The 19,176-nt window shown below is 38.7% G+C and overlaps 3 protein-coding genes across 4 annotated transcripts; 1 reads left to right on the plus strand and 2 right to left on the minus strand.

Moving 5' to 3' along the window:
• Positions 1-5,451: 5,451 nt before the first annotated feature.
• Positions 5,452-8,352, minus strand: LOC148206758 (uncharacterized). The gene has a single exon (XM_088108717.1). It carries the CDS (start codon positions 8,350-8,352, stop codon positions 5,821-5,823), a length of 2,532 nt encoding a protein of 843 aa, XP_087964843.1. The 3' UTR covers positions 5,452-5,820.
• A 229-nt stretch (positions 8,353-8,581) lies between these two features.
• LOC124822135 (uncharacterized) lies at positions 8,582-13,500 on the minus strand. 2 transcript variants are annotated; one of them, XM_088104679.1, is made up of 4 exons: positions 12,808-13,500; positions 12,541-12,726; positions 12,183-12,460; positions 8,582-8,832 (listed from the first exon to the last, which is right to left on the minus strand). In XM_088104679.1, exons 1-4 carry the CDS (start codon positions 13,303-13,305, stop codon positions 8,814-8,816), a joined length of 981 nt encoding a protein of 326 aa, XP_087960805.1. In that variant the 5' UTR covers positions 13,306-13,500; the 3' UTR covers positions 8,582-8,813. The 2 variants fall into 2 exon arrangements, with proteins under 2 accessions (XP_087960805.1, XP_047150060.1); XM_047294104.2 differs by lacking the exon at positions 8,582-8,832 and having other exon boundaries at positions 12,028-12,460; positions 12,808-13,493.
• A 1,965-nt stretch (positions 13,501-15,465) lies between these two features.
• Positions 15,466-18,820, plus strand: LOC124822136 (PI-PLC X domain-containing protein At5g67130-like). The gene is made up of 8 exons (XM_047294105.2): positions 15,466-15,528; positions 15,645-15,767; positions 15,963-16,100; positions 17,375-17,473; positions 17,567-17,870; positions 17,953-18,176; positions 18,260-18,346; positions 18,596-18,820. The coding sequence occupies exons 1-8, from the start codon at positions 15,478-15,480 to the stop codon at positions 18,818-18,820; spliced, it is 1,251 nt and encodes a 416-aa protein (XP_047150061.1). The 5' UTR covers positions 15,466-15,477.
• The last annotated feature ends 356 nt before the right edge of the window (positions 18,821-19,176 follow it).

Raw genomic sequence — 19,176 nt, forward strand, 5'->3', positions numbered from 1 at the left:
TCAATAGACTTGTGTTTGTTCAAAATAACTATGATTATTTATTTATTCAGGTTAAGAATTTTGAAATATTGAAAAATATTGGTTTTTAATAAAATAATTCTAAATTCTAGAAAGCAATCAAATTTATGAAATTAAATATGTAATAGAGATTTCATTGGAGCTGGATCTCATGTATCACTACCATTTATACCAAAAGCTAACAAGTCCTAATTCGTTATAGACAAATCTAAACCTTACTATAATAAAACATCTAATTCCTTAAATATTTTTATCAAAAGTGTATTAAGGTCAAATGTTTAAATTGACCTATTAATAAAACTCTATGTTTAAAGGAAAAATTTATTAGTTATTTTATCCTAATCAAGATTCTAAATTACTTTTTCAATAATTAGATACCATGAAATAAGTAATCAATAATTATGCAATTAAAAACAAAAATAGAACACAAAATAATGGAAAATAAGTATACTGGATAACAAAAATCACAAGGAGTGAATGAACATTATATTCAATCCCAATGAATAAGAGAGTTAATTACTTTTAAACATTTTGAACACTATAAAAGAGATAGATGATGAAAATAATGGTGATGATGAGTGCCTCTTGTCTATCCCCTAAGGTTAATTTTCTATTCTCCAAAAAATTGTCTTCTAAATTGTAATCAAATTAAACTAGGTCTGAAATTTGTACTTATAAATGGTAATCGATAATTTTTTATATATTTTTCAATCTTCTAAAATTTTCACTTATCTACAAAATATTTCACAAATAAAATTCAAATACTTATCTTTTCCAAACTTATTTTTAAAATCTTAATTATCTATACAAATAATAATAAAAGTACCAATAAAAATTAAAATACTTATTTTTTCTAAAATTATTTAATAAACCCTTAATTATTTAAAAGGATAATAATAAAAATATCAATACAAAATAAAAATAAACATAATAAAAAAAATATGATAATGGCCATTATCAAAGATTTTATATTCTTTAATTATTTGAAAGCGTGATTGATCCATATTAATTATCTAATTATGGTTTTGATTTCTGAATTTCTTTTACAAATTTTCATTTCATGTTTTCAATGCCTAAACCACAGTTTAATTTGTAATATAATAATAATAAATATTGAATACAGTTCAATATGTATTTTCAACTAATCAAACTATGTATTGTGTAACATCCCAATATATAGTAATTACCATAAATTAGAACTAATCACATTTAGAGAATAAACAATTGCAGTCTTAATTATAACAGCCATTAAAAGCTGAACGTACAAGATATACAGGGTTTGGAATCTATCTACACAATATCAAGTTCTGGTCGAACGGTTTCACAAAAGAAAACTAAACAACCGAACGACCCAAAAATACAATTCAGAAACACTAACAACTACTACAGAACGAGCGCTCTAGGGCTCGGCTTTAACCTCGACTTCGACCAGATTGGCGTCCTCCAAATTTTCTTCTTCCAGCATTTCTTCAAGTGGCGCCTCTCCCTCTGCTCACATCCACACGGATGATCATTGCATTGACAAGACGGACGTACATAACCAGTAGACAACACAAGGAAATTGCAAGGGTAAGCTTAGGTAATTTAATTCATACACCCAATATAAAAGCGAACATATAAAATCAACAAAACCATACACATAACAACATATCAAAGCATAGAATAACTCATCTAAATTTTCATAAATGACGACCGTCCGGACTGTATGAATCCATGTATCTACAGGCGTCCTTGCACTCGGGTGATGTAGTAACTGGAAACGTCCATCAGCTGCCACCCGAGGTTAACCCTATCAGTCCAAAGTACTCAATAGGACTAGGGCCTCCTGCCATTCCCACGCATGACCTACTCCCCTCTACATGAGGACGAGCACTCACGGAATATCAGGATGAACAGCCATCAGCAGCTTTACCATGGTCATACCACATAACTTCTCATATTCCAATCATAGAAACGTTCCTCCTTGGAACGTTCATTCAAATTTCACAAACATTTATTCATCTCATATAATGTTCATCATTCCAAAATAAAGTAATACCGACTACTAGATAGATGAACAACCTGTATTAACACGGTACCCGACACTGTCGGTCGACACAGATGAATGGTCTGCATTACAAGGATGCTCGACACTGTCGGTCGACACAGATGGATGATCTGTATTACCAAGGGTGCTCGACACTGTTGGTCGACACAAATGAAGGATATGTATTACAAGGATGCTCGACGTTATTGATCGACACCGATGGATGATCTGTTTTACAAGGATGCTCGACACTGTCGGTCGACTCAGATGGATGATCTGTTTTACAAGAATGCTCGACACTGTCGGTCGACACAGATGGATGATCTGTATAAGGGTGATCGACACTGTTGATCGACACAGATGAATGATCTGTATTTCAAGGATGCTCGACACTGTCGATCGACACAGATGAATGACCTGTATTTCAAGGATGCTCGACACTGTCGGTCGACACAGATGAATGATCTGTATTTCAAGGATGCTCGACACTGTCGGTCGACACAGATGGACGACCTGTATTTCAAGGATGCTCGACACTGTCGGTCGACATAGATGGACGACCTGTATTTCAAGGATGCTCGACACTGTCGGTCGACACAGATGGACGACCTGTATTAAGAAGGGTTTTCAAGAAAAGAGTAAGAGCGCTTGGTGTAAGACCGAGCACTACCCAATACGATTACTACGTGTAAGATCGACACTGCTCATTATGAGCTCTAAGTAAAAAACCTACATAGCTCATGCTCGACCAGAACACTTCCCAAATGAAAGTATTCCAATTCAAAGAAGTTTACTAGAACACCAAATGGTCGAGAACCGTTTAATGTCGGACATACGTTATCATAGGGAAGTTGATATTCAAGTTTCACTTACATTCTCTCGTTCCTAAGCATGTATATTTCGTATTAATACGTATCACCCATATCATACATTTCAACCAACATATATCATATTCATTCAGTACAGCAACGTTCGACCATACATACTCAACCGACATACATCTCATACATTCAGTTCATATCATGTTTACATACAACATACAAGTATAAATTAAATTACTAAGCTTCCCTTACCTGGTTTAGCAGTGAACTCCCTAAGCGAATGCTTTTTAACTTGTCCAAATATGGTTTCCTACCCTCAACGTGCTTCTCAAGTGCTCCACTAAATCTAACCAAAAGGAACGTAGAAGAACTTAGTTTCTATTCTAACATGCAGCTGTATCAAGGTCCGCATGCAACCCAGAAAAGGGTGTTTAAAGTTGGAGAACTTACCGGTCACAGAACTCTAACGTGTTTGGTTCCAGTGAAAGCTCACAACGTCGTGAACGGTCCTACGGTTTCTGAAATGGCATAGGAGGAGATGACGGTGAGTGATCTTAGAGAGAAGATGAAGGAGTTTTAGAGAGAAGCTGGAGAAAAATGGGGTCTGAGATTGAAGGGAAGAAGATGAGTGCAGAAGGGAGAGGAAGGGTTTTCCAGAAAAGTTCATTTTGTTCCTTCCCACATTCGCACGAACGTGCGTCTCCCCTGTCGACACCTGTATCCCTATTACTGATTCCCATTCTATTTCGGTGACACTTGGCAGTGAGTGGCAGAGTTATGAATGTGCGTTTTTAATGCACTGCAGAGGGGTTTCCATACATAAATTTTGATTTGACAAGGTGTTTATCAGCATTAATTTTCCAGGGTCCCACATTCTCCCTAACTACAAAATTTTTCGTCCTCGAAAATTAAAGCTTACCTGGAAACAAGTGGGGATATAAATCTCTCATGGCGTTCTCCACTTCCCACGTTGAATCACCAGTCTTAGCGTCCCACACCACCTTCACCAAACGAATGTCTTTTCCTTTGTAGTACTTGGTGCGACTATCTTCTATACGAACTGGTTGCAACTCCAGCGTTCGGTCTGGACGAAGTTGAACGTCTTCTAACTCCAGCACGTGTGATGGGTTTGCTATATACTTCCGAAGTTGGGAAACGTGGAAGACTGGATGGAGGTTCGACAGTTGAGGCGGCAGTGCAAGTTCGTAAGCTACTGGTCCGATTTTCCTCAGAATTTGATAGGGTCCGACGAACTTCGGGGATAATTTCTTTGGTCGCATAGCTCTGCCGACTCCTGTGGTTGGATTTAGTCTAAGGAATACGTGGTCGCCAGCTTGAAATTCTAACGGCCTTCTTCGCTTGTCGACATAGGACTTCTGCCTGCTCCTCGACGTCTTCAACCTCTCCTGGATTAACTTCACTTTCTCGGTCGTTTGTTGGATAAGTTCAGGTCCAGTTAACACGTTCTCTCCTTCCTTGAACCAACAAAGTGGCGTTCGGCACTTCCTTCCATAAAGTGCTTCAAACGGTGCCATTCCAATGCTCGCCTGGAAACTGTTGTTATACGTGAACTCCACTAGCGGCAAGACCTCATCCCAGGCGCCTAAGTGATCTAGGACACACGTCCTCAGTAAGTCTTCAAGCGTCTGGATGGTCCGTTCAGACTGGCCGTCCGTTTGAGGGTGATAGGCTGAACTCATTTGCAACTTACTACCGAGCTCGCTTTGAAGTGACTGCCAAAACCGTGAAGTGAACCTTGTGTCTCGATCGGAAATGATGCTCGACGGCACTCCATGCAGACGAACAATTTCCTGAATGTAGAGTTTGGCCATATTGGTCATCGACATCTTCAAGTTGACTGGTAGAAAATGGGCGCTCTTAGTCAATCGGTCTACAATAACCCAGATAGAATCATGCATCTTGAGCGTACGTGGTAGATGAGTCACAAAGTCCATTGAGATGCTGTCCCACTTCCACTCAGGAATCTCCAATGGCTGTAGTAACCCGCCTGGTCTTTGGTGTTCGGCCTTGGCACGCTGACAAGTTAAACAGGACGCTACAAAACGTGCAATGTCGCTCTTCATTCCCGGCCACCAGAATGATAAACGGAGGTCTTGATACATCTTAGTCATGCCAGGGTGCATGCTAAGACGGCTGTGATGACCTTCCTCCAGAATAATCCTCTTCAGCTCTCCATCATTAGGAACGCACGTCCTACCCATGTATCGTAGGAGACCGTCCGTTCCAGTATTGAATCCTTTAGCTTGATCCGTGCCGAGCGCTCTTCTGATCTTCAACAATTCTTCATCTTCCAGCTGTTTCATTCTGATCCGATCGAATACATTACTTGATAACCTAAGGTTACAGCATTTGATGCTGTTCGGTTCTAACTGGAACTGCAACCTTAGGTCTCTGAAACTCTCCACCAAACTCAGTTCACGTACCATCATGGACGACACATGTACAACTTTCCTGCTCAGAGCGTCCGCTACCACGTTCGCCTTTCCTGGGTGGTAGAGTAGCTCAAAATCATAATCCTTTAAAAACTCAAGCCACCTCCTCTGCCTCATGTTTAATTCCTTTTGATCGAAGAGGTACTTGAGACTCTTGTGATCGCTGAAAACCTGAAAAGTGGATCCGTACAGATGATGTCTCCAAATCTTTAAAGCAAAAACGACCGCTGCTAGCTCCAGGTCGTGCGTCGGATAGTTCTTCTCGTGGATCTTCAATTGTCGGGAGGCGTACGCCACTACTCGTCTCTCTTGCATCAGTACACAACCCAAACCTTGATGAGAGGCATCACAGTAGACTTCAAATGGTTTGACAGTGTCTGGAATCACTAAGACCGGAGCGCTCGTCAACTTCCGCTTAAGCTCCTGAAAACTCTCTTCACACCGATCGGTCCAAGCGAACGGGTGGTCCTTGCGCGTGAGCTGCGTCAGTGGCGCTACTATCTTAGACAAACCCTTCAATGAAACGCCTATAGTAGCCCGCGAGACCAACGAAACTCCGCACTTCTGTGACCGAACGCGGACTCGCCCAATCCAAAACCGCTTGTACCTTTGCCGGGTCCACAGAGATTCCTTCAGCCGACACAACGTGCCCCAAGAACTGCACGCTCTTCATCCAAAATTCACACTTTGATAACTTGGCGTACAGTTCCTTCTCCTTCAACACACCAAGCACAACCCGCAAATGTTCCTCATGCTCTTCAAGGCTCTTAGAGTAAATCAGGATATCATCAATGAAGACCACTACGAACTTGTCCAGGTATGGTCGGAATATCCGGTTCATGTAGTCCATGAAGATTGCTGGCGCGTTCGTCACCCCGAACGGCATTACCACATATTCATAATGTCCATAACGAGACCTAAAGGCCGTCTTCTGAATGTCCCCTTCCTTCACCCGAATCTGATGATAGCCCGAGCGTAAGTCAATCTTTGAGAATACGCTCGCTCCCTGTAATTGATCCAGTAGGTCGTCAATCCTAGGAAGTGGATACTTGTTCTTGATGGTAAGCTTATTAAGCTGCCGGTAGTCAATGCAAAGTCTGGAGCTGCCATCCTTCTTCTTTACTAACAACACAGGCGCTCCCCAAGGAGATACGCTCGGCCTGATGAACTGCTTGTCCATCAATTCCTCAATCTGCTTCTTGAGCTCAACCAACTCCGCAAGCGACATTCTATAAGGTTGAACCGATATTGGCGCTGCTGTCGTCACCAGGTCGATCGTAAATTCAACCTCACAAACAGGAGGCAGTCCAGGTATCTCGTCTGGAAAGACTTCAGGAAATTCTTCAATTACCGATCGTCCTCCATTCGACTCATCTTGTGACGATCGTCCCCACTTCACTCCTTCAAATTCTTCATCTGAATGCGTCATTATCAGGAAATAGTAGGCGCCCTCTACTATATCCTCCTTCAGTTGACCGAGCGTCACTGCAAACTCCTCTTCTTCTTCATCAGGGAAGACTAACTCTTTCTTACCGCAATCTATGAGGATGCGATTGATAGCCAACCAATCCATTCCCAAAATTACCTCTAAACCTTGAAGAGGCAAGCAGATGAGATTAACTTTGAATCTACGCCCCTCAACTTCTATGGGACATCTAATACAGCCCGTAGATGTTCTAATCCCACCAGCCGCTGGGGTTGACACCACCAAGTCGAACTGTAATTCACTCTCCACTAGACCCAGCTTTTCAACGCACGCCTTCGAGATGAAGGAATGAGTTGCCCCCGAATCATATAATACACAGCAAGGCTTTCCATACAGCAAACAAGTACTGATGATGAGTGTACCTGAACTAGCAGCTTCAGCACCCGTGATCGCATATACTCTTCCTACCGCCTGTGCACGTCCACCTCTCCCTTGCTGTGTTCTTCCAGCGTTCGGCGGCCTTGTTGCCGCACGGCCTCCCATGTTGCACTCGTTCTCCAAGTGCCCATTCTGTCTGCAACGAGTACAATATTTTCCTCCTGATAATTGTGGACAAGCCCACCGGTAGTGCGGTCCTCCACACTGATAACAAGTTAAGCTCCTTGGCTGTCCAGATTGGCCGACAGTGACCAAGGCTTTTGATCCGCCAGGGGATTGAGTTGGTCGAACGTATGGGGACCTTCTCACGTTCGTTGCACCTCTGGATAAGAACGGCCCCCTACTCACTTGTTGTTTCTTCTGTTGCTCGGCCTCAGCAACGTTCTTCTCCAGTACCTTTGCTCTCTCAACCATGGCAGGGAAGGATCTAATACACAGACAGGATATTAATACCTTCAAGTCACTTCTCAACCCGTTTTCAAACTTCCTGCATTGCCATTCTTCACTTGTTGCCATGGTATTAAAACGGACCAGGTGCTTAAATTTGTTGGTATACTCCGAAACGGACATACTACCTTGTACCAATTGAAGGAACTCCACCTCCTTAGCAAACCGAACACTGTCGGGGAAATACTCTTCATAAAATTTTGCCCTGAAAACTTCCCAGGAAATGGGACTTTGAGCGTCCGTCAACAACATCTTCATACTTGACCACCAATGGCTAGCTTCTCCCGTTAACAAATACTCTGTAAATGCCAAACGGTTGTCGTTTGGACACCTTTTGGCATCATAAATCCTTTCCAAATCCCGCAGCCATTGATCCGCTTCATCCGGAAGGCCCTTTCCATTAAACTTGGCCGGACGGTGTTGAAGAAAACTCTCTAAACTCCACTCGACAGTAGGCGGGGCAGCGTTAGAAGAGGACGCTCCTGCCGCGCCCCTGGTTGCAGCCAATATCTCCATTAACTGCCGCTGCGTCGCCTCAGAGTTGGATCGAGAGGCTTCCAGACTCTGCATAGCTGCCTGATTTTGCTGCATCAGTGTAGCGTTCTGCTCCATAAGGGTGGTATTTTGCTGTTGAAGCCTGTCGATCACTGTCTCCAACAACCTAGCGCTGTTGGACGTATCCGGTTCATTGGGTTGAGGTGGCGGAGGAAGTCTAGGCGCCATTCGTTTTCTGGACCAGAGAAAACGTACGTTAGTTATGTTCAAGAGTTAAAAATAATAACTCACTAAACACACAACAAGCACACAACGAAAACACAGTGTACTCATAACCCTAAGTGTCCTTAAAAGAACAAAACTGCTCTGATACCAATAAATGTAACATCCCAATATATAGTAATTATCATAAATTAGAACTAATCACATTTAGAGAATAAACAATTGCAGTCTTAATTATAACAGCCATTAAAAGCTGAACGTACAAGATATACAGGGTTTGGAATCTATCTACACAATATCAAGTTCTGGTCGAACGGTTTCACAAAAGAAAACTAAACAACCGAACGACCCAAAAATACAATTCAGAAACACTAACAACTACTACAGAACGAGCGCTCTAGGGCTCGGCTTTAACCTCGACTTCGACCAGATTGGCGTCCTCCAAATTTTCTTCTTCCAGCATTTCTTCAAGTGGCGCCTCTCCCTCTGCTCACATCCACACGGATGATCATTGCATTGACAAGACGGACGTACATAACCAGTAGACAACACAAGGAAATTGCAAGGGTAAGCTTAGGTAATTTAATTCATACACCCAATATAAAAGCGAACATATAAAATCAACAAAACCATACACATAACAACATATCAAAGCATAGAATAACTCATCTAAATTTTCATAAATGACGACCGTCCGGACTGTATGAATCCATGTATCTACAGGCGTCCTTGCACTCGGGTGATGTAGTAACTGGAAACGTCCATCAGCTGCCACCCGAGGTTAACCCTATCAGTCCAAAGTACTCAATAGGACTAGGGCCTCCTGCCATTCCCACGCATGACCTACTCCCCTCTACATGAGGACGAGCACTCACGGAATATCAGGATGAACAGCCATCAGCAGCTTTACCATGGTCATACCACATAACTTCTCATATTCCAATCATAGAAACGTTCCTCCTTGGAACGTTCATTCAAATTTCACAAACATTTATTCATCTCATATAATGTTCATCATTCCAAAATAAAGTAATACCGACTACTAGATAGATGAACAACCTGTATTAACACGGTACCCGACACTGTCGGTCGACACAGATGAATGGTCTGCATTACAAGGATGCTCGACACTGTCGGTCGACACAGATGGATGATCTGTATTACCAAGGGTGCTCGACACTGTTGGTCGACACAAATGAAGGATATGTATTACAAGGATGCTCGACGTTATTGATCGACACCGATGGATGATCTGTTTTACAAGGATGCTCGACACTGTCGGTCGACTCAGATGGATGATCTGTTTTACAAGAATGCTCGACACTGTCGGTCGACACAGATGGATGATCTGTATAAGGGTGATCGACACTGTTGATCGACACAGATGAATGATCTGTATTTCAAGGATGCTCGACACTGTCGGTCGACACAGATGAATGATCTGTATTTCAAGGATGCTCGACACTGTCGGTCGACACAGATGAATGATCTGTATTTCAAGGATGCTCGACACTGTCGGTCGACACAGATGGACGACCTGTATTTCAAGGATGCTCGACACTGTCGGTCGACACAGATGGACGACCTGTATTTCAAGGATGCTCGACACTGTCGGTCGACACAGATGGACGACCTGTATTAAGAAGGGTTTTCAAGAAAAGAGTAAGAGCGCTTGGTGTAAGACCGAGCACTACCCAATACGATTACTACGTGTAAGATCGACACTGCTCATTATGAGCTCTAAGTAAAAGACCTACATAGCTCATGCTCGACCAGAACACTTCCCAAATGAAAGTATTCCAATTCAAAGAAGTTTACTAGAACACCAAACGGTCGAGAACCGTTTAATGTCGGACATACGTTATCATAGGGAAGTTGATATTCAAGTTTCACTTACATTCTCTCGTTCCTAAGCATGTATATTTTGTATTAATACGTATCACCCATATCATACATTTCAACCAACATATATCATATTCATTCAGTACAGCAACGTTCGACCATACATACTCAACCGACATACATCTCATACATTCAGTTCATATCATGTTTACATACAACATACAAGTATAAATTAAATTACTAAGCTTCCCTTACCTGGTTTAGCAGTGAACTCCCTAAGCGAATGCTTTTTAACTTGTCCAAATATGGTTTCCTACCCTCAACGTGCTTCTCAAGTGCTCCACTAAATCTAACCAAAAGGAACGTAGAAGAACTTAGTTTCTATTCTAACATGCAGCTGTATCAAGGTCCGCATGCAACCCAGAAAAGGGTGTTTAAAGTTGGAGAACTTACCGGTCACAGAACTCTAACGTGTTTGGTTCCAGTGAAAGCTCACAACGTCGTGAACGGTCCTACGGTTTCTGAAATGGCATCGGAGGAGATGACGGTGAGTGATCTTAGAGAGAAGATGAAGGAGTTTTAGAGAGAAGCTGGAGAAAAATGGGGTCTGAGATTGAAGGGAAGAAGATGAGTGCAGAAGGGAGAGGAAGGGTTTTCCAGAAAAGTTCATTTTGTTCCTTCCCACATCCGCACGAACGTGCGTCTCCCCTGTCGACACCTGTATCCCTATTACTGATTCTCATTCTATTTCGGTGACACTTGGCAGTGAGTGGCAGAGTTATGAATGTGCGTTTTTAATGCACTGCAGAGGGGTTTCCATACATAAATTTTGATTTGACAAGATGTTTATCAGCATTAATTTTCCAGGGTCCCACATATTGCAAAATCATATTGAATTAATGACATAATCAACATTATGTGTTTAATTACAAAATCGGATGAAAATTTAATATTACGATGAGTTGGGTCATCTTAAGCCCATACAAATAAAATATCCATTAAAATATTACAAATGGTCAAAGATTTCAAGATATGCGCAATTTATGTTGATTGTAATTTATTATGTCACTTACAATTTTTTTTATTTGAGCACCCACATATCACTATAGGCACACTCACTCATAAAAAACAAAAAAGAAATATCTTATAATATCAAAAATATATATAAAAAAACCGTCTCGAGTAAAAGTATTAAATAATGAAAGAAAATAATTCGATCTTATAAATTGGTTTCAATTTATATAATAACAATATTTTTTCAAAAATGTTTTTCATAAAAAAGAGAGTAAAAGTTGTATACGAATTTGGATTTTAATGATGAATTTTGACCTATTGACATTCTCATGCAAAAACAAAATTCAGAATTCCAATTACCCGAGTTTGGAATTCTAAAGTGAAAAAAAAATATTTTTATAAATATTTTGAATCTTGTAAAATTTTTGAACATAGGTTTTTGTGAAAAAAATTCTCTTCACGTAGTGCAATCACTTTTAAAAAAATTATAATAATGTATAGTGCTATCCAAGCTTTTGTCTTTATCTTCTTTAAGAAATGAAAGAAAATCTTACAGGTATTTTTCCCGCTTCCACAAAGTTTACATGTGAAGTAAGTAACGTGGGAAGCGTATTTACTACATTCTTTAAATCATGAACAACATAAACTGGATTATTTTATATACTAACCATGATTTGACCCAGCAATCTATTTCATTTTTGGGGTTTAAGTAGCCCAAAATATCAGTTCATGAATTCAATATTTTGCTACTTGTTCCAGCTACCGCAACTACGATTGCTGATACATTTATATAGGGGGAAAATGGGAAAGACAAACTGAGACAGCTAGAAAATAAAAGTAAAAATAATTTATATTAAGCATTGAAAAATAACATAACAATAGATGTTGAAAACTGAAGCACCGACTGCATCCAACCACACCCTTGAAAACAAAATATTAAGGTTTGGTTTATTAAGTAATTAATGACGGTGTTGACTTACTGGTAATTGCACTTCTTGACCAGCGAAATGGCCACGCCCATCTTCTTCGGATCAAAAACCACAGAACACTCAATCTTCTCGTGGAACTTGGGTTTCACCAATTTCCCCAAAACGTAAGCCCTGGACCGCACCATCACGTTCAACGTCAACGGCACCGGTTCCGGTGCCCCGTTCACAGTGTTCAGGTTCGCTCCCCCTCCGTACAGTGGAATGTGACTCCCTTTCACCATCACTCTAACAGATCTTTGGCTCTTCCTAGATTGGTAGAACTTTGGCATCTGCGACGTTAACCAAATTAAACTAAGCCCCACATTAACAAAATGTAATGATTATGTTAAAAAAGTAATTATCAACTTACAGTTCCGGTGGCAAGAGTGAGTTCATAAAAATTTAGATCTAGGGGAGTTGAGGTGACATGGACCCCGAAAAATGTAGCTGTGTTGCGAAACGTCAACTTCACAGATGAATTCATGGAGATCAAGCTCGTGGCAACTCCTGACTCATCGGCACCCGCTTGAATCAGGAACTGATCGAAGGTTATACTCTGAAAGATTTCACACATGAATTGGTTTGCAAGAGTTAATAACTGAAATGTATATATATGTGTGTGTTTAGAAGAATTAACCTTGAGTGAAATGGCAGGCTTTTGGGGGCGACTTGCGGCCCAGAGAATGAGAGAGAAAAAGGAGAAGAGAAGGAGGAAGGCGAGAATGAATGCCGGGAAATAGCAGCGACGAGGGAAGCCATGTTGGGCATTGTCGTGGGCGTCGAGGAGACCCTCTTCCTCGATGGCGTGGAAGTGGTCCTTCCAGGGCCTCCATGGGCCCTTGCGGTTGGTGGAGCTGCTCTTGCGGGAGCCGGAGAAGCGGGTGGAGGCGGACTCACGGGAGTGGCGGCCCAGCGAGGAGTTGGAGTGGGAGTGGGGCGGAGAGCCCAATGGGCTTTGGAGCGGGCTGGAGTGGAAGGAGTTGGTGGTCTTCTCGCCGTCGTGGGAGGAGTCGCGGGAAGGGCTTTGGACGTAGTATACGGGCCGGCGGGGAGAGCGGGGCGGTGAGGACTGGGAGAGGCTGCTAACCTCGGAGTCTGTCTTGGTCAGTATTGCCACGTTGTCGTTGGGTTTCATGTTTCTCTCTCTTGTTGAATGTGATGTGAAGAATAAGAGAAAGAGAAAGAGAGTGTGGAGTAGTGAAGAAGAGTCTGAGTGAGAGAGGTTGGTGTGATGTTGGCGCAAAGAGTGTAAGCAGAATCTTGATAGCGTACTTGGTGGGGACAGATATGGCCATTACTCAATTTTTTTTTCTTATCTTTCTTTTTTTTTTTTTTTTTACTGTTTAAGCTTTTCCTGGTGGCAATAAATTAATGGTAGACGAAACTGGACTCTGTCATATCAGATGCTACCATGCATTCTCACATTTAATTAATACCGTCATGCACACAGATTTAATTAATTTAATTTCCTCATCAAATATTAATTTAAGATAATAATAACAAGTCAATTATTGTTATTTTCAAACCAAAAGTGTTCTAAACCTACATTATTTATGAAAGGGTTGAAGACGAGTTTCATTTTTAAATTTTGGTCAATTTTTCTTACACTCCTCTGAAAATAAAATAATGTTGTTTTAGTTTTTAAAATCTAAAAGATAACTAAACTAATGATGTTGATTTTAATTTTTACTTATTTTTGTTATTTTTTAATTCCATAAATTAAAGTAAAATTTTACTTTTAGTTTCTCAATTTTTTCTAATTTATTAAAATTAATTATTTTAACCTTTTAGGAATTATTACGGAATTTTTTACTCTTGTTGCAAAACCTGGTGTTGATCCGAAGTAGCGATGTCGAGACCGAGAGTGCGTCTGGTTCTTCATGGCTTCATGGAGATGTCGCTCGGTCCCACGATGGGCGTCAAAATGTTTCGGTTAGTTTGGTCCGAGGGTTAATCGTCCTTCCTTGCTATGCTCTCTTTTGATCTTCAATCCTCTCCGAAAACGCGATCCACTCCAATGGGTTGTTAACCTGCAGAAGACATTCCAACGTTCAAGTCAAATATGTTTCACAAAGAGGTCTATATTTTATTAGGATAGATCATGATCATTCTACCTGGATATCAGTTGTCTACTTATAAGGCTTGTGACAGCCACGTCCATTGATACAATATATTTTAGGTAATCAAATCCAATAATTAATCATTAATGTCGTATATTTGATCGGTATACTTCATATAGTATACTAGGTAAGTATGATATATTCAATCTAGCATGTATTGCTTTCATACACGCATACTTGATTTGAGGATTGAAGTGTCTTTGTAAACATTCCATTTGTTCAAATATAAAGAAACAAGAAGAGAGGACTTTCAATGGTAAGTTAATTGGATATATCTTGAATTGAGAAAAGGAAAGAATTTGAAAAGTATTTAATGTGGATATCTCTTACAAGTAAATCTCAATCCAGTAAAAACAAGAGTGTTAAGTTGTTTTGTTTTTGGATTTTGATGTTGAGTGTATGACTGATAACATTATTTTGATACAAATATTTTGTATTCTTCTCCTTTTTTTATTATATTAGTATCTCTTTACTATTCAAAATTTATTTATTTTTATTGATTTAATGATTCTATGAGGAGTTGGTGCATTGCTAATCCCTATTAGTAAAGATTTTTTTATGCACTAGACCAAATTAAGATTTTTCCTTCACCAGGGTTTTTCGCGTTAAAAGTTTGGAGCCTATTGATTTTGTTTGCAAGTGTCTAATTTTCAATCTTAATTTTTAATATTTGATGCACCATTATTGCACAATGTGATTATGACAACCTGTAAATATAAACTATATTTATATAAATAAAAAATAAATGTAAACTTTGTTTTAACAACGAAAATACAAGAATAAATAACTTATTGTTTTTTTTTTGTTCCTTGAAAGCTTAATTGTGTAAACTAAAGGTTAGAATCCAATATCTGGAATTCCCTACATTTGCTCTCCCCAACAAATCAATGTGTGCTGAGCCCAGAATATATAAATTGATGAAAGCATAAAAGGTGTGAATTTTTTTGAAAAGGATCGTTGAAGGAGGGAATTGCAGAGGGAGCGGGGATATAACATCCTCAATGTTCATCGTCTCTCAACCCTCAAACGCAAAGAAAAATCTGGAAAACCTCCGTCAACATGAAGGCATCATTTATATCTTCATCTCATTTTCAATTACATTTAATAATCAATCTCTTCATTTCTAGGTCCATGCAAATTCATATATATATATATCTTCCTTAATGCAGAATCAAAGCCAAGTGACAATGGTAGTTCTTTTGGCACTCTCCCTCGTTAATGGCTTTTCGTGCCTGAAGGTCTATACCTAATTATTTCTCCTATGATTAATTTAAAGCATATAGTATGAGCTACATTTGCAATGTTATTGAATAAAATTAACGACGATCGTGATTAGTTTCTTATTGAATAACAGCTAGGAGAAACTTGTGGGTCTCAGAACAAATGTGACGGTGGTCTTAATTGTGGAACATGTCCTGAAAATGGGAACACCCGCTCTAGATGCGTAAGGACCCAACCTATTATCCCTACTTCCAAGGTACATCCACTTTTACATTAAAAAAATTAAATATTATAATCTAATAAATATTTATGATGTGAATTTGAATATAAAAAGTATATTTTTAATTAAGAGATGATCCTAAAAAGAATTGTGTGTTGTGTGTTGTTAATGGTAATTGAAAGGATGATTAGGTTAAATAGAGGGTGTAATGTTGTTGTGGAGTTGTTATAGGTGAAAGGTTTGGCGTTCAACAGATATTCATGGCTGACAACTCATAACTCATTTGCTCAATCTGGCGTTAAATCGGAAACAGGATCAATCATTATAACCACCACAACACAGGAAGACACAGTAACTCAACAACTCAATGTGAGACTTGTTTCTCTTTTCTCTCACCCCCCATTTTTATTCTCTTAGCTCTTTTACTATTATTTACTTACACTACCTTCCATTTTAATTTTCACACCAACATTTCACGTAACAAATCTTATTCTTTAAAATTCTATAAATTACATCTTAAACATTCTTCAACTTACGTTTTAAATGCTAAATATTTTCTTATTTTTTTGGTTTCATTAAAGTAAAGAAATATCATACTCAAATAATTTTTGTATTGCCAAACTTAAGACTGCAATTAACTTAAACAAAGTGCACGGTTTTTTTTTTTTTACTTTACTTCAAACTTCAAAATAAGATAGGGCATAGAAGGAAAGAAAGTTAAGTAAATTGATAAACGATCACACCTAGATCTAATTATAATTTTGATCCCTTATAAATTTTCATTTGATCATGGGTGGGTTATCGAATTTTTATTTTCCTCTCTATTTTTTTATGGTTTAATAAATTTTTTGTTGATATTTTAGATTACCACACAAAGCACTAAATAAATATTTTTGGGGATAAAATGTTATTAGGGACAAACATAATAACAGTTTATTAGGAATAAAAAAATCTTATAATTTGTCAAGGATTAAAATATATTTAAGTAATATTATTTTATTATAAACCGAATTCTCAATCATATGTACACAGTTTTTCTTTCTAAATTTTTGTTCACTATACTTCTTTTAGTTAGGTAAAAATATGTTTTATTTGTATCTAACTTACTTTATAGCACATGACCCCATCAATCTAACTTGGAAATCCACCACTCCTAGAGATGTTTTTAAAAAACTTGTACAAAATAAGAGAATGTGACATACATGAGTCCATATTTTCAAAAAATTAATATACTTAAAACAAGGGCCTCCCATAAGATAATAATTAAATTGAGTGAAAGAAACAAGAAGCAATTCGTTAACTTTGGTAGTATTTTATCCACATTAATCAAAATCTTCAATGAATTATCCCTAAATATAACGTTAACTTAATAACTGTGCCAAATGAAGGTGTTCAACATTACGAGACTTAAGAGACTCGATTTGGGTAAGTGTATATTTTTCCATTCATTCCTCATTTGGATATTAATATTTTGAAACGCAACAAATTTTTACACCAATTTAACATTATTTTTTATCATCTTTTTTTTATATAAATACAAAAATTCATTTTTTATGATTATTTTATTCTTATAATCAGAATGTCTTTTTGTGTAAAGAGTGTTTGTCTTCCTCATTTCCACTGCGTTATGATTTTATGCACAGAATGGAGTTCGTGGCCTTATGTTAGATATGTATGAATTTAACGATGACATATGGTTGTGTCACTCCTTCGGAGGCAAATGTTACGAAGCGACGTCGTTCGTAAGTGCTGGAGTTACCTTACATATATATCTGGTAAATTTTTTGTGAAATGTAGAATCTCTAATTTGTCTGCATATAAACCATGCGTGCCAGAAACGTGCTATAAACGTGCTTAAAGAAGTTGAAGCCTTTCTGGCAGCAAATCCATCAGAAATTGTGACCATCTTCATTGAAGACTACGTGTCATCACCGACGGGGATTTCAAAGGTGTTTAACGATGCTGGGTTGACCAAGTACTTGTTTCCACTGTCGAGAATGCCCAAAAACGGTGAAGAATGGCCAACCGTCGATGACATGGTTCAGAAGAATCAACGCTTGCTTGTTTTTACCTCTAAATCATCTAAAGAAGCTTCCGAAGGCATCGCTTATCAGTGGACATACGTTGTAGAAAACCAATGTGAGTTTCATAATTTTTATTTTTGTTTTTGTCAAGAACCCTAATATCGTAGGATTGTGTATGGAATCTGATTAATTTTCAGATGGAGATGGCGGAATGGTAAATGGTTCTTGTCCAAATCGTGGAGAATCTCCAGCTATGAACACGAAATCAAGGACATTGGTTTTGATGAACTATTTTCTGAGTAATGCTAATGCAACTTCGACTTGTGCTCACAATTCGGCTCCATTAGTTAACATGCTGAAAACTTGTCATGATGCTGCTGATAATCGCTGGCCGAATTTCATTGCCATTGACTTTTATATGGTATTAAATTACTTTAATATTGCATTTCATTAATTTCATTGTTTTCTGAAAATACTTGCGTTGATAATATATGTACTTGAAAGAGGAGTGACGGAGGAGGAGCCCCTGAAGCTGTTGACATAGCCAATGGTCACTTAACCTGCGGATGTGACAACATTGCCTATTGCAAGGTTACCATCTTCTCTTTCTATTTTACATCCATAAAAAACAAACAAAATCAAAACTTATAACTTTCTTGCCATATTCTTTCTAAGGCATATGTTATATATGCTAATATACTTCCATTTACTATGATGACAAATATTTATTACACTGGTTTTAAATTTGAAAACTAAGTATAATACATTCTAAAAGTTACAAATATTGATAAAATAATAAGCCAGATATTGAATATATTGTTTTAAGGAAAAGTTATGCAGGAAAATGCCGCATATGGAACATGTGATGTGCCTCCAATTTCTCCACCGCCACCGGCGGCTGCTCCCCCGGTCGCAGTTGTAAAAAATGCAGAGCCACCGGCGGAGGAAGAATTTCATGTGGACACCCCTCTCAAGTTGCTGAAATTTTTATGGGTAAGGCTTCATGTGGACCACTTTCTTGATTTGGCTAAAACTTTAACAAACCAAATTACTAACACTGCTTAATTTTTCAGAAGTTGTTGCTAAGGTTGTATCATGACCAAGATTGAAAAGGCATCTTCAAAATACATTAGAGGAAGATTATAGTTCGTGGGAACATATTTGAGGATTTCTTTTAATGAATTGTGTAACTAGTCCATTCCTCCTTTTCATATTTCTGGTTATTTTCGTTTGGCAGGTTTCTAGACTATATGTCTGGTTTCTAACTAGCTACTACATGGACATAGTTCTCCATCTTTTTGTGAAAACTCTTAAGCTTATAAACCATTTCCTATTACAAAGTAAATATTAAGTAAGATATATCTTCAGTGAATTGTTCACTGGTTCTTCAATTTCTTGCTTGATTTTATAATTTAAACTAC

The sequence above is a fragment of the Vigna umbellata genome, chromosome 1, assembly GCF_029865625.1.
Source record: "Vigna umbellata cultivar VRB3 chromosome 1, Vumbellata_1.0, whole genome shotgun sequence".
In the NCBI taxonomy this organism is placed as follows: domain Eukaryota; kingdom Viridiplantae; phylum Streptophyta; class Magnoliopsida; order Fabales; family Fabaceae; genus Vigna; species Vigna umbellata.

Excerpts from the sequence above, each read along its gene's own strand:
- LOC124822136 (XM_047294105.2), top strand. The coding sequence starts at position 15,478 with ATGGTAGTTCTTTTGGCACTCTCCCTCGTTAATGGCTTTTCGTGCCTG. Across the intron at positions 15,529-15,644 it reads ATGGCTTTTCGTGCCTGAAG|CTAGGAGAAACTTGTGGGTC; the intron begins GTCTATACCTAA and ends ATTGAATAACAG. Across the intron at positions 17,474-17,566 it reads GTTACGAAGCGACGTCGTTC|AAACGTGCTATAAACGTGCT; the intron begins GTAAGTGCTGGA and ends CATGCGTGCCAG.
- LOC148206758 (XM_088108717.1), bottom strand. The coding sequence starts at position 8,352 with ATGGCGCCTAGACTTCCTCCGCCACCTCAACCCAATGAACCGGATACG.
- LOC124822135 (XM_088104679.1), bottom strand. The coding sequence starts at position 13,305 with ATGAAACCCAACGACAACGTGGCAATACTGACCAAGACAGACTCCGAG. Across the intron at positions 12,727-12,807 it reads AGCCTGCCATTTCACTCAAG|AGTATAACCTTCGATCAGTT; the intron begins GTTAATTCTTCT and ends GAAATCTTTCAG. Across the intron at positions 12,461-12,540 it reads TCACTCTTGCCACCGGAACT|ATGCCAAAGTTCTACCAATC; the intron begins GTAAGTTGATAA and ends TTAACGTCGCAG.